The 14,119-nt window shown below is 41.1% G+C and overlaps 1 protein-coding gene and 1 long non-coding RNA gene across 17 annotated transcripts in view; one reads left to right on the top strand and one right to left on the bottom strand.

The window, feature by feature from the left end:
* The window catches only part of pleca (plectin a), a 109,178-nt gene that overhangs the window by 47,945 nt on the left and 47,114 nt on the right, over positions 1–14,119 (bottom strand). For 2 of the 16 annotated variants that reach the window (XM_044171588.1, XM_044171591.1), the window contains exon 1: positions 4,551–4,735. The exons of 11 other annotated variants lie outside the window; for them this stretch is intronic. In XM_044171588.1, coding sequence (XP_044027523.1) covers positions 4,551–4,590 — 40 coding nt within the window. In that variant the 5' untranslated portion in view covers positions 4,591–4,735. Of the gene's footprint in view, positions 1–2,119; positions 2,390–4,550; positions 4,736–14,119 lie in introns of those variants that run through there. 3 more of the 16 variants (XM_044171586.1, XM_044171578.1, XM_044171582.1) reach the window with 3 other exon arrangements.
* On the top strand, positions 1,198–13,559 carry LOC122864282. The gene is made up of 3 exons (XR_006375193.1): positions 1,198–2,081; positions 9,618–9,744; positions 10,971–13,559. It is a non-coding gene; the product is annotated as an uncharacterized LOC122864282 (long non-coding RNA).

Raw genomic sequence — 14,119 nt, 5'->3', positions numbered from 1 at the left:
GAACTCATGACGGCTTAGGAGTAATTGAAACACAATCACTTATAGATGACTCTTTAATTATCTGTGCACCAACACAGCACTCAGATTTCTTTAAGGTCCCGAGGACCAACATGAGGCCTTGTGAAGGAAAACTAAAGACCTCCTCCTCCAGCTTGTTGTGACCGTATCTAGGATACACAGTCCACCGTCCCCAGTGTCGAGTTTACTACCATTAGCAAGCCACCATGTGTGGCACTCTGTGAGCTTTTTTTAAACCTGGCTCTGGGTAAAATCCCTTTTACCTACTTTCACCTTCCCACTGTGTCAAAGGCACCTTGTTGCTCCAGCGAACTATAGCTCTAACTTACACAAGTGGACAAGCTGTGTCTTTACATCCAGCATGTGACACTGCAGGTGTTGGATTTGTACTGGACCTGTAATGTAAACAATGACCACACTTCCAGACAGCCAGAAATCAATCGGACACCTTCCGCCTCTGTTACAAATACATTATTCAAGTACAGACAGACGCTGGGGAGAGGGAATATGACCGTTGCTGATGTACAGGGTGTAGACTTATTGTCTGCACTGCGGCAAACAGAGAGCTGAAAGCAGAGCTCTTCAAATGCAAATCGGCTGGATATTGACTGAAGGTAGAGATAGCACGCAGCCTAGTTTTCCAATGCAATGTTTGCCCGCAATTTACCAGTCAAACCACTCTTCCAGGTAACCTTTATTTGATCAGTACTGCAGCGGTGTACAGCTTACAGAATATATGTGCTCATGCTGCACAGATGAGAGGAGAGGTGGATAAATCTGCTTTTGTTTTAGGATTTTGTTGCATTTAAGAGTTTTCATGGGAATTTCCTTTTAGGAGAAAGTTTTTGGGGCTGTTTCTTCTTGTGATGATTGTCACAGCTATGAAAGTTACTCATCCTGTCATAACAAACACAGGCAAGTTACTGTTGTGAAAATTACTCTTATCTATTCAAAAGGTGTGTGCTCCCTGACTTTCTTTGAAAGGGATTGTGCAATTTATTATCTGACATAGACCACTGGGAGTGATAAGGGAAAAGTACAGTGCATGGCTTCAGTTTAGCAAAACAACCAACCATTTCAGGATGGTGGGCATCCCATTACAAACAGTTTACAGCTTGATTAATTTAAAGTGCAAGCTCCATGCAGGTAGAGGAGTTATGATGTGACTTGGGGCTACTACATTGTTTTAGGCTGCTTCATAGTCCAAAGTGAATTTGCTGATTTGTTTAAGAGTGCCTGGTGGCCAAACTGGTTTCTCCCAATACTCTCAGAGGCATAATAAAAAACAATTGTCCTTTATCTACACCTGTAGACTGTCAGTCAGACATCCTTTAATTTGCCTCAGGGTGTGTCGCCTGCAGTGGTGTGTTAGACAGCAACCATTGTGACAAGTTCTGTCAACAGTAAAATAGGTGGGGTGTGTCTGATGACATGCCTGCAGGTAACCTTCAGGCTGTTCAGTGAGTCCAGCAGCACATGTTTGGTATGTGAAAAGGATATGCTTAACTTTTAACAGTGAAAACATTCCAAGAAGAAACTAGCTGAACAAGCTTATTAACAATACAGGAATACCTACAAACAAAGTTATGACACTCTTGATGTGAGTTTAAGCCACTGACGATTCAGTCACCTTAAGGGAGCCACACAACCCATGCCAGATCTCTACAAAGACAGAACTTGGATGAAATGACGGAGCAATTTTTTAAGAGACGCTATTCAAGGAAAAAACCCAGCAGAGGAGCAAAGCTAATGCTGAGGTGTGCACATCAAAGCTCTGACGAAGCCAAACCCCCCCCAGTCGACCAGAATACTCCAGCTCCGACGTCATCACATTACAGACAGCATTTACAGGGTTAACTACAACATCTCCATACCACAGGAAACCGAGACGTGTGAGGAAAAAAAGAGGGGGGAGTGAGGAAGAGAGAGGAGTGTGCGCCACAAAAACACACAGGACAAGAGAGAGCAGAGACGACAGATGAGGACAGCCGGCAAGAAACTATTTGCACAGAAAAACCTCCGATCTGACTTCCTCTTAAGGCAGCACCGTCACCTCTCCTGAAGTAAGCCTCGCAGCGATGAGTTTTCCAGCTTTTCTTACCTTTCTTCTTGCGTACTCTCCACTGCCAGACAGCGATTAAGGTAACAATGTGGCCCACAACCACCAGGGCTGGGAACACATTTCCAGGGGGGCTTGCCGGCATCGGGCCTGGTACAAAGTGGAGAGTCCCAGGCTCTGAAGACAGGTGGGAGGGCTGGGGAGGGGGGTGAAAGGTGAAGGGGGAGGAGAGTAGGGGGGCAGCGCCTAGGGGTGTGGTGCCATCCCGGACTTTAAAACAAGCGCTACAGCCAAGTTGTCCGTGACTTTTACGAGAGAGAGAAGAACGAAAGCACACCCCTCCCTCTCTCTTCCCTGTGACTCAGTCCTCCAGCAGAAATGGCTAATCTCTCTCCCTCCCTCTCTCCCTCCCTCCCCCTTTTTCCCTGTACTTTACTCCAACAATTCCTCTCTTTCTTTTCTACCCACTCTTCTTTATTTTAAGTTGTACTTAATTCAAAATTAGCTCTAATTCCCCCAGCACAAGCAACTTTGAAGCCTTAACATAGTTAAAAAGAAGTTTGTCCTCTTCCATGGCTCAAGTGACTCCACTGGTTTTGCTCTACAGGAACTGGCTCACTGCTTTCGTCGCTCGCTGCAGCCTATCTGCAGGAGTTAATAATATATGAGGCTGTTTTGTGTGGCAAACACACACACAACACACTCATTTGGGTCTGCCTTGATAAGAAGCAAAACTAAGCGCGAGTGAGATCCACCTTCACTCAAAGTTTCCTACTCATTCAGTCCATAGGATTTTCTTTCACCCACTGAAGCCCCTTGCAGTTATTTTCCATCATGGTTTACGAGTCACAGATCATCCAAGGCCAACCCCTTCCTCCTTTTCCAAATGTTTATACTGAAGCCATGCCTCCCCAGTATATTTTCCCCTCACAAAATAACCAACTCGCTATCAATTCATCCACATTATGAAACTTAACTATGTTTCCCTAGATGCTAATTGCTTCCTTATGCTTGGACAGCACAATCAGTGTCTATAAGCTTCCTAGAAACCTATTTTACTGCATACTGTTTTACCACCAACTGTTTCAAAACCTCCAAAATACCAACTGCTTTTTTTAACCCTTAAATCAGAAAGTGCTTTTCATTTTTCCTCCACACAGGCCCTGTTATTAAAAAACTGAACAGCCTTGAGGGAAAATGTCTGCTCAAACTAGACTGAGCCCATTCTGACAATGTCACTTGAAACTCAGTGATTTAGACATTTTAAAACCTGTCAGTCAACTATAATTACAAACACTCTCTTATTATATGATCACCAGTAAATTCCTCTCTGAGGGATCTTCTCTCATAAGACTAACTGTAACTTTAAAAAATATACACACATCAACACCTGCTTGCATCACTGTTGAGACATCAAAAGCATCTCACTGCAGGCACTGTTGTCAGAACGTCGTGCAGGGAACATCAGTTGGTGGGCACTAGAAGGAGTCTCACTTTCATCTCCAAAACCATACTGAAACCCAACACCAAGACCAGTGTCATGGTCACACACTGAAGGCAATGCAATTCTACACGCCAACCGTGCTCCATAAAACAGGCAGAAATAGACGTTGCAACCTAGACCTCAAGTCGCCTTTGGCATGAGCAGTCTCAGTTTATGTACAGATGAGAATTCAGAATAGTCATCTGATGTAAAGGCCTGTGACAGACTGGAAAAAAAAAAAAAAAAACTAGGGTACGTTATGACAGAGTTGAATGAATAAATTTAAAAGTTGCCTCAAAAGTCAAACAGTTGGGAACAGAGGCTTAAGTATACTCCAGACAAATAAGAAAGGGTAATTGTAACTGAGTGATTTTAGTCTGACGTGCTGGCAGTTCATTCTGGGCGAGACCTTATATCATCCCAGTTTGAAAATGTCAACCAAATCCCCAAAGCCTTTTAAACTGGCACCTCAAATCGCCAATTAGTCACAGTGAAGACTGAGCAAAGGGAATAAAACCAAGGGAGCAGTACAGATGTCTGGAATGAATTAATTCTACCACTCCTTCATGGGAGGAGTCAGCCCACTCCCACTCTATTCACATGGTATGCGTTTGCTCAATGATTCCCATATTGTGATACATGCTCTGCATACCCACATGTAGGCAATATAGCCAAACTTCCCATGACTATACAGTCTGTTAGGTAAAGAGTTCTTCTGATTTCAGTTAAAATGCCTCAATCACTAATGACAAAGATTTCCCCAAAGAACCCAGGTAGGATTAGGAGAGCAATGAGAGGAATGCCAGAGGTGATTTTAATCTGCAATCTTCTAAAACAATACTGATGCTGGGAGTGGCACTGTCTTCAGATGACATGCATAAGGCAAAAAAACAAAACAAAACAACTCTACTTAATTATTCCTGTTGTAGCATCCCCAAATGCGTATAAATTGACTCTAAAATGATATATTCCAGTAAAAAGCAAACGTACCGTCTGGTGGTCCTGAACAGAAACAGCAGCATAAGTCCATCTTTGCTCAGCGTCTTCACAACTTTTAGAGAAAATACTGAACTGCCAGGGAGTCAAATCTGACCTCACGACATTGTGTTCTGATGAAAACTAGGGGGGCGTGCTAAAAAAGCACGAGGAAAAAAAGGAAGAGAGAAGCGGAGGTACAGCTGGGAAGTAAAAACTAGACAGCGTTGCGAGTTTGACTTAATCTGTGAGGCTTTCCTCAGTGGAAACAGCATCTCATGCCTAGTGGTTTCTGAGCGTCATTGGATGGAATCCATGTGCAGGGCTGCAGAAACTCCCAGGGACACATTCACATTTTCTTACAGGATTTAGACAAAGAGCGGAAAACATGACTTTTGCCAACAAGCTACTGTAACAAAGGCTTCTCTGTGGAAGCCATAAAACAGTTGGAGACTTTGGTTATGCCCCCACATACACAGGATATGGATCATAGTCTATGACTATTTACAGCAATGGATTTGATTTAAAGCTAAAACAGTGAGAATATTTTTGCTAATATTAGAAAATAACTCATAACCATACAGTTGTAACTTTACATATATGTATTGCTTCTTTTTGGCCAATCTTATTATGATTTATTGTGTTGAACTGTGATTTAAGAGCATTAACTGATACTATTCCTACATTAAATACTAAAAGTGCTGAAAAAGTTATTTGATTAATTGATTAGTCAAATGACAAAAAATAGGCAACAATTTGATTGATTAATTGAAGTCATTCACTAAGCAAAAATGCCAAACATTGACTGGTTCCAGTTTCTCAAATATGAGGATTTGCTACTTTTTTTACGTTTTATATACGTTTTATATAATTGCACGTAGAACATCTTTGGTTTTGGACTGTTGGTCAAACAAAAAGAAACAATGATGGGCTCTCATCTCTGGGCTTCACTATTTATTTTTATTTTTTTTACATTTTAAACTGACTAAATGATTTATCCAAAAAGTAATCAATAAAGAAAATAATCATGATTTGCAGACCTACAGATAAATACCAATACTGTGCAAAACTGAAATACTGTGTCTATTCAAGGCAACATACAGTTTGTGTAACTTAAAGGCATGTTATCTATTCAGCTGTGCATTATTCCTGAGCCCACCCAGGCCTGGTACTTCACTGTGATGCCTTGCATTCACCCAATTCAACAATCTTGTGCAGGGGAGAGACATGGAGCAGCCAGTCAGGGGCCTTCCCGCAGCCCACACCCCCTTGGATTTAACGCCAGGGAATATGATCCCAGACACTGCCAGGCAGCGTGGGTGGTGTCTAACTCAAGGTCTTCAGCGTAAAGTTCTTAACTATAATTTGCTTCACACTTATTCTCTAAATAAACACTTGCTGTACATCTGGGATCAGAATAAACCAGACACAGAGGGTGCAATGCTGGTAAACAAAAAGAACACCTAAAACAATGTGTTGTCACTTAATCACAGACACAAAGCCCTGTCCTGGACTGTTATCTGATACACTGGCAGTGAGAGACACACCCATACCTGCTTCATCCTCTTTGGTCCTCTCCACAAGCTGAGAATCACCATAAAGTATTTCTGTGCTGACACCTTTTGGTAAGAAGACAGAACTGTTCCAACTGATTTCCTACCTTGGCCGTGTTGAATCAAAGCTTCCATGAAGTCTCTAGTAAAATTCATTTCCATCGTAGCTCAAGTGGATTCTTGCTGATTTCTCTTTGTCAATATATCACGTAATAAATGCAACACACAGTACTATGAGACAGCAGGTTGGTAACTATGTGTGCTGCTGTGGCTAGTCCATTCAAGTTCAGTATGGTCTTTTTAAATGTTGGAGTTTACGTTCATTGCAGGCTGGGCTAAAACACTGAGGGGCAGATGAAAGGTGGCAACTGCCACATGTTCTCTTCTGGACTGCTTCTGCTGCTTTGCCCTTCTTGGTGAGGCACAGACAGGAAAAGCTGAGTGTGGCTTAATTGGACTCACATTTCCCAGTCTCTGCTTAGTCATATATCAGCCCTGACAATGGAAAGCTCTCAGGCAGGCTGAGTATTAAGGTAAAGCTCGGCAGTTAAACATGTGAAGCTCTGATCATCATCAAGCTAACATCTTATTTAAGTTTTCATATATATATATGGGAAATGTTGCATGTACTGTAAGATGAAAAGAAAATGACTGGACAGTTAGGTGTCCTGACATGCAGGATATGTATGTAAATACAGTAGCAGGACAGGATTTAAAGTAGATCACTTTTTCTCCAGCAGATGGCAGAATTAACTCCATCAGTCATTCATGTGCAAACACAACTCAATATCAATATCTACATGTATACAGTATACTATATGGAAAGTGAAATCTCAGTATTTTAAGTTATTTTTAGTCATGGAAAAAGCTAAAAGGCTTGAATACTCTATTAGTAAAAAATACCTAATATCTACAAAATGTAATATTAACTAATTGGTGTTCTTTAAGCTGCTCTATTAGGCCCCAATTTCCTTAAACTAAACTGTATGTATGTCTATTAATTTACATGTCTTGATGTAATTAAAGCTGATTTACAGCACGATGAAGACAAAGACAAGTTTCCCCATGAAGTTGCTGGACACACTAGATGTGTTTCATGTGCGGACACTTTTTCAATGTCATCCTGTAATAAATATCAGAATAAAGCATATATCAGCATTACTAAACCGATGATCTGCTACCTCTGCCTGTCAGGCACAGGGCCCCATAAATTAACATGCAAGTCACAGTTTTCTGTTTGACTTTGCTCCTAAACATCTCACAAGAATCATTTATAAATATTTGCAGTGTAGATACAACAGAGCAGACGTAAGGCATCATAGGTCGAACTAAATGCAGGGAAAGAGAGTGATTCCCTATTTGAGCACAGAAAGTGGCACCAAAAAACAGCACAGAAACACTGGCTCAGTGACCAGTGCTTCAAAAAAGGCTTTGCAATTAAATTATTATTTGCTTTTGAGTTGTAGTTTCAGTTACAACAGGTTCAATTCAAATAAGTAAACACTTAATATGCAAATGGATTTGTGTACTTCGTTTTAAAATTCTTGCCAGCACACATGGCCCCTTTTTAACACAAAATCAACACTGAGCAATGTGCAAACATCTACATGAAATCAATTATGGGATTCTTATGCGAGACTGAAATTTAGATATAAAAGCTGACTTAATAATAATAAACTATTAATAACTAGTCATGCAAGCAAGCCACAGGTTGGCACAATTCTTTATGCATCCAGTAAAGTGACACCTAATTGGCAGTCTGGTTGTTATTTAGCTGTATGGAAAATGACAAGACCATTACTTGTATTGTTAGAAGATCAAATTATCTCTCTCTCAATCTCCCAAACACAAGCAGTGCCCATAGCAACACCCAGATAACCACTACTGCAGACAAGAGGAAAGAGGAGGAAGCAGAGGAGGTGGTGGAGGAAGAACTAAGACAAGCTCAAACCTTCCAGGAAGTCAGGCCAGACCCTCTGAATATCCTGCTCCTCCTCAGGGTCCTGTGTGAAGAAGTGCTGGTCTCCCTGAAGCAGAGTGGTCTTCAGGGCAGCAACTAGACCCTCTGAAGGGACTACTGGACGGGGACAACCTGTTGATGGAGGGGTTGTTGAGTCATGGTCAGGATCAGACTTAGGGGTCTTAGCTTTGGTCACAGGGCCGAAGACCTCAACATTCATCTGTTTCATCATCTCAACATCATATGACAACTTCTCAACAGTTTCTTCAGTCACCACATCAGCTTCCTCAAGAACACCTTCATCATCTTTAACGTCCTGTTGTTCTTCCTTTTCAGTAAGCTCTGCCAATAAAGGGATTGTTTGCCAGTCCACCACTGCATGTTCACCAGGTTCAACCTGAGGTACTATCTTTCCAAGTTCCTTCAAGGCTAGATTCAAGGTTTCTCCTCTCGCCACATCTGAGATCAATTCTTCTGTGGGCTCCTTAATCATTGCCTCCTGCATCTTCACACATTCAGACTCTTCAAAAGCAGCAGGTGGGTGAGCAGCAGTCATCTTAACAAATTTCTGCAGGACTTCTTTCACTGGGGCAAAAGGACCCGTGTGACGAGCTGGCATCTCTTTGGAGAATTTTGGTACAATTGAAGAAGGGGGGAGTGAAGAAACTGGTAGCTTGGCCTCCTTGACGGAGTCAGAACATCTGGTGGCTCTGTCCTCAGTGGGGAAACAAGAAGCTCCAAAACTTTTCCTGTTACCCTCCTTGGCCCAATGTTCCTCTCCTCTGCAGAAATCCTTCTCTCTCTTTAAAAAGGTCTGGGTCTGAACACCAGGCTGGCCAACTGATGCATCACATTGGTAGGAGCCTATGAATTTTTTTGGAGGCCTCTCAGATGGTTCTCGCTCTTCTCCAACTCTCTTGTGGTGGTAACTGTGCCTGTCCATCGCGGTCTCTTGGCTTTCTCTTCCAGGCTTGGGTTTTGGGATGTACGATGTGGGGCCTTTCACTGTATGGACTTGAGCAGAGGATGCAGGCCGACGAACGGGTTGAAGGGGTGCAGGCATGATCTCCGGTGGCAGGTGAAGGTAATCTCGCAGGTATGCAATTCCTTCGTTGGTAAGATAGTAATAGGCATGTTTCCAAACAAAAGTCTCCCTGACACAGCCCTTAGATTTGAGAGAGCACATGGCACGGATCACCTTTAGGTTGGTAACCCCCTTGACGTCAGGGTGCATGGACTGTGGACGTTTGTCCTTCTTGGCCACAATGACACCATCTTGAAAGAGAAGCTCATAGATTGCCCTCAGATCAGCTAAGGGTATTACCATTCCAGCCACCATTTTGACTTGCAGTTTTCTTTTAGCTCTTTGAGGAATCTCTTCTAGCAGTATTTCTGACTACTACCACTTCAATATACAGTTTTTGCATGCAGTAACGTCACACAAACAAGACCTATCAAAAATCATACCTTCTGCATCACTTTTGCTTCACTATGATGTATCTACCAAATTGTCATCATGAGTCAGCATGGAGAAACAGCGATGCTCACAACCCCTCCTACCTTTCTCAGTCCCCAGTTGAAAGAGAAACCGTTTGGATGAGAGGCGAGAGGGAAGAAAGGAGGAGAATCCAAGTGGGTGTGCGCACACAGGATGAAAACAGAAACCAAAGGGATGAGAGAGTGACGAGAAGAGAAGGTTTGTACTGTGTGGCAAATGGGCATTACTGTTACCAAAAAAATCCTCAGCTAAGATTGTCTCACACTTGCAGACACATTAAGCCTAGCCTTTGGGGACAGCTGAAGCGCTATTAGTTTTTTTCTGACACTGGTGATCAAGAGCTGTGGACCTCCAATATGACCACCAAACTGTAAAACAACTTAAATTTGCAATGGCATTCATACATGAACTGCTGTTCTATAAAATCTACTGTTTCTATACATTTAAAGTGACACAAATACTTTCACAAATTATACTTAAAAAAAAAAACTGTACCCAATGCATTTTAGCATGCAGTATGGTCGTTTGATTGTATTAACCAAACTGAATGTAAAACTTTATGACTGTCAGTGCCTCTAAGGCCATATAGGAAAAGATCAATGCAGCTGAGAAAGTGTGGTGCTGAGCTGGTAGTGAATGGTCTGTGGACTAAACAGAGTCTAATAATAACTGAGAATAAATAACAAAAGGACTGAAATAACAGAGATTAAATACTGCTTCTTGGTACACCATTGATAAAGTCATTTACACAAATTATATAACTGCTATACTTTCATATATCTCATCTGCATATATAAAAATATATGTCAACTCACCTGAACAGCAACAGATTTCCATTCTGACCAGTTATTTCTGATGTGAGTAGTAGTGAAGTCTTTATACTCTTTTCTTAAACAAATCAATAATCTCAATATTAGTTTAGAACTAAGATGTTATTATCTTGTATTTTGTTTTGAGATATTGACACTCAAATTAGTTTAATGCTGTATATTACTTGGTGAGATGAATATTTTTTTGCTGTTTTTTAAAATCTGATAGTATATTGTACTTATTAAATAATGGTAGCTAGCAAGGTGCTGGATTCTTTATCTCCAATCAGACTGAACAATATTTTTTCCTAAATAATGTATAAGTTTTAGAAATAAATTCCTTTTACAATAGACATTTCTCTGTTTTGGGCATCAGTCAGAAACATTTTCCAATGAACTATAAGATTAAACCACACTCAAAAAGCATGCTATTATGCAAATGTAAATTGAAGTATTTGCTCCGCTGTTGATTGCTGTCTTTTCATTTAGTCATGTTGGAGAGCACTCAGTAACATTACATCCTTTATTTGGTGTAAAACAAAGAACAGATAGCTTTGAATCACAGTGTCTACTGAGAAAGTTGGTGTACAACTGATGCTCTGTTTGTAAAACCAGGTCGGGTGTATCCAGAGGAGGAAGGGCGCTGACAGATAAAAAGGAAATTCATCTGATAGTCGGCAGAGATGACACACAGTCCACTATCAACAGGCCTGAGGGGAAAACCACCATCCACACAAAACACAACACATAACAGGGACATCTGTACCATGTCTACAACTTTAACTTTTAAAAGTAAGACATCGATAGTATTTAACATGTCACTTTAACGAAAGTGACATGTAACGAGGGTAGAAAATGAACAGCACTCTTTGTATGTTAAACTGCTGAAGGTGCCCAACATAATATACTGTCAAAGTTACTATTCGTTTCCAAAGTTTGGGAGCTGTGTCAGAGAGTTCTGGTATTTCTTTTGGAAAGACTAAACCTAAAAGGTCAACCACTGTGAGAATCCATAATCTCTGGTCTCCTTGCTTTTCCCTTAACAGTCATAGCCCACATCCCCAACCAGCCAACTCTGCAAACCTAAATGGAAAAGCCATCAAGTTATTTCTTTCCCTTAAGAGAGGACAATTGTGCCTGTGTTTAATTCTCTGTTACTCAACCTCCTCAGAGACTGATCCACACTGGAAAGCAATATGTTGTCCAGGATAACCACGGTTGCCAGGAGGGCTAAAAATACAAGTAGGAGGTTTGGAAAATATTTGCAGGGGAAGGTGATTTTTCCCATTTGCCTTTAAATAAGGTGGTAGAAGTGTGCCCTCCTCTGACAGCTGCACTTTTTCAATGTCATCCTGTAATAAATATCAGAATAAAGCACATGCTACAGTGCCATTTGCAGATCACATTAAGAGGCCCACACTGTGCATAGCACCTAGACCAGGGGAAAGTGATGAGATAACTGAGAAGCTCCCAGTTTTCCAAATACGGGAGAACATCTGGCATCACTGTTTTGCATCAAGGTCGTTCTAATAATTCATCCCTGCAACCATTTTATAATCCCCTTAATGAAAATCACATTTGGCCTGTTTATTTGTCACCCTGTTTGTCAAAAAAAAAAATTATGTGAAAGAGATTCCTGCTCTACTGGGAGCAATGTTTCATAACAGATCGGTGGGAGTAGCCGCATGCAGAAGAGGCAATAAGCTTAGTAAGGATTCCAGCAGGTCTGGGCTAAACAGTATTAGCCAATAATTCTTACAGTTTAATAGGTGCTTTGTACAGTATATATGGCACATAAAACTTAAATACAATAGAATGTATTTTAGTGACACTGAACTCTGCCGATGGAGATAACCCCACCCTTCTGGGGCATGGCAATGTTAAAACAATCACTGCAAGTTATTATGCGCCAGACAAGGCTCCACTGCAGATCATACCAGGCAAATGATGTGCTGCCATTTCCCTGGTATTTTGATAGCCTGCCACAGTAATATTAGAAATGATATACTGAAGCGGTAAGTGAAGATATCTGGAAGAATGAATCACAAATCATAAATATGGCTAAACTGCTGCTTTGCTAGCATGGGTAAAGTCTTGATATATGGCACGGCAGATAAAAATCACTTACGGTAGAAGAAAACAGATCTCTCACAGTGCAAGAATTCAGTGGTAGTTTGATTCCTTGAGGCCTGTGTTGAGTTGGTTCATTGGATGCAGAGGCTTTATCTCCATGTGCTCTCCATTACCTGTGGCTCTAAATCAAACCAAATAGCGGCAACAACAGACTTTTGTTTGGTTACTACCACCAAATCGCAGATGGAGAGACATGAAACAGTCTGTACCTGCGTCAAACCTCTTTCAGCTGTCAACTGACAGCTGTTCTTGTAACACACAGCACACAAAGCATTGGCTATAACACAATGGCAAATGTATAAAGAAACGCAACTGAGTCACAAATTGATTATCAGCCAAATGGGAATTAATATACTGTGTAGAAAATTCATGTAGAAAATCACCAAAACATACTGGTTTCTGAGCAGCTACTCCATGTGAATATGTGTAACCTTGAAGCAAACCTAGCATGCTCAACCTTTGCCTGGATATAAATAAAGAAGCTGGTGTATTGTGTTCCTCTTTAAATTGTGATGAAAGCTCACTGCCATTGTGGAAATGAAAGAGGACAAGAGAATGGAGATAACGCAAGGTGACAGTGGCTGCTTCAAAACAAACTCATTCAACTCTTCTGGCAGATGAAATGCTCTCCGCATTCCAGTACAGACTTTATAGCAAGTAATTTAAGCTATATGGTTGTCTTCCAAGTGGTTAAATGTAATTCTGCATTTTGACAATTGGAAACGGAGCAGTGGGAGCTGGAAGAAGTATTGCTTAAACAATATACACAAATATCTGGTGATAAATTCTGACTATTCTGCAACCAACACACTTTAACATGCACCCAATATGTTGCTCAATAAACACAAGCAAGTACAGAAACACTCAATGCCATTCTGCTTAGTAAACTGAAATAAAAGCCAATTCCCCTAGATATGTAAGTATCAAATGGTGTCACTTAATCTGTCTTCTTCTGTGTTCCATCTGTTCTCTCTGTTCTGGAGGTGGTTCTTACATCTGTCGAAGTACATGTTGAAGTGCCTTATAAAAAAATCGTCCTTAATTCTGAAAAACAAAAGCAGTAGTCTAAAGCTGAACGCCTATTGGATAATGATTTGTCGGAAACCATAGATAGAATGGGTGAGCATAAAATGAAACTTTATTTGGTCCATATTTCATCGTGGTTACTTACTAAATAAAAAAACAAAGATAAAACCTTTGGTAACACTGAGGCAGCAGCCTCATACCGATTTAATGTATTGCTAAACACTAAAATGACGTTGTCTTGAGTGACAAGATCTGCAAAGCATCGAACACATCAAGCAATGAAATGACCGACACAAACCAGCTGTGACGGTAACTGAGCAGGCAGCGGAGGCAAGATAGACCAGTGAGGCCACCCAGGCTTTCCCTGGGTTCACACCTTCATGAACGCAAGTTGCTGAATCTGAATCGCCTGCAGGGTGCTGTTCTGTTCTGACAATTGGCAATAGGTAAGAGAAATATCTGAAACTCAAACAAGTCTGCAGGATGTTGACAAGTAATATCAGTGAGATGGTGGGGCAAAGAATTTACCATAGACTATACACAAAGGTGATGAGTATTTGCCAACTTTTATGAAATGCCTGACTAGTCATGCAACACACTGTGAT

This window comes from Siniperca chuatsi, linkage group LG17 (genome assembly GCF_020085105.1).
Source record: "Siniperca chuatsi isolate FFG_IHB_CAS linkage group LG17, ASM2008510v1, whole genome shotgun sequence".
NCBI classification, from domain to species: domain Eukaryota; kingdom Metazoa; phylum Chordata; class Actinopteri; order Centrarchiformes; family Sinipercidae; genus Siniperca; species Siniperca chuatsi.
This window is presented reverse-complemented; position numbering and strand designations above follow the sequence as displayed.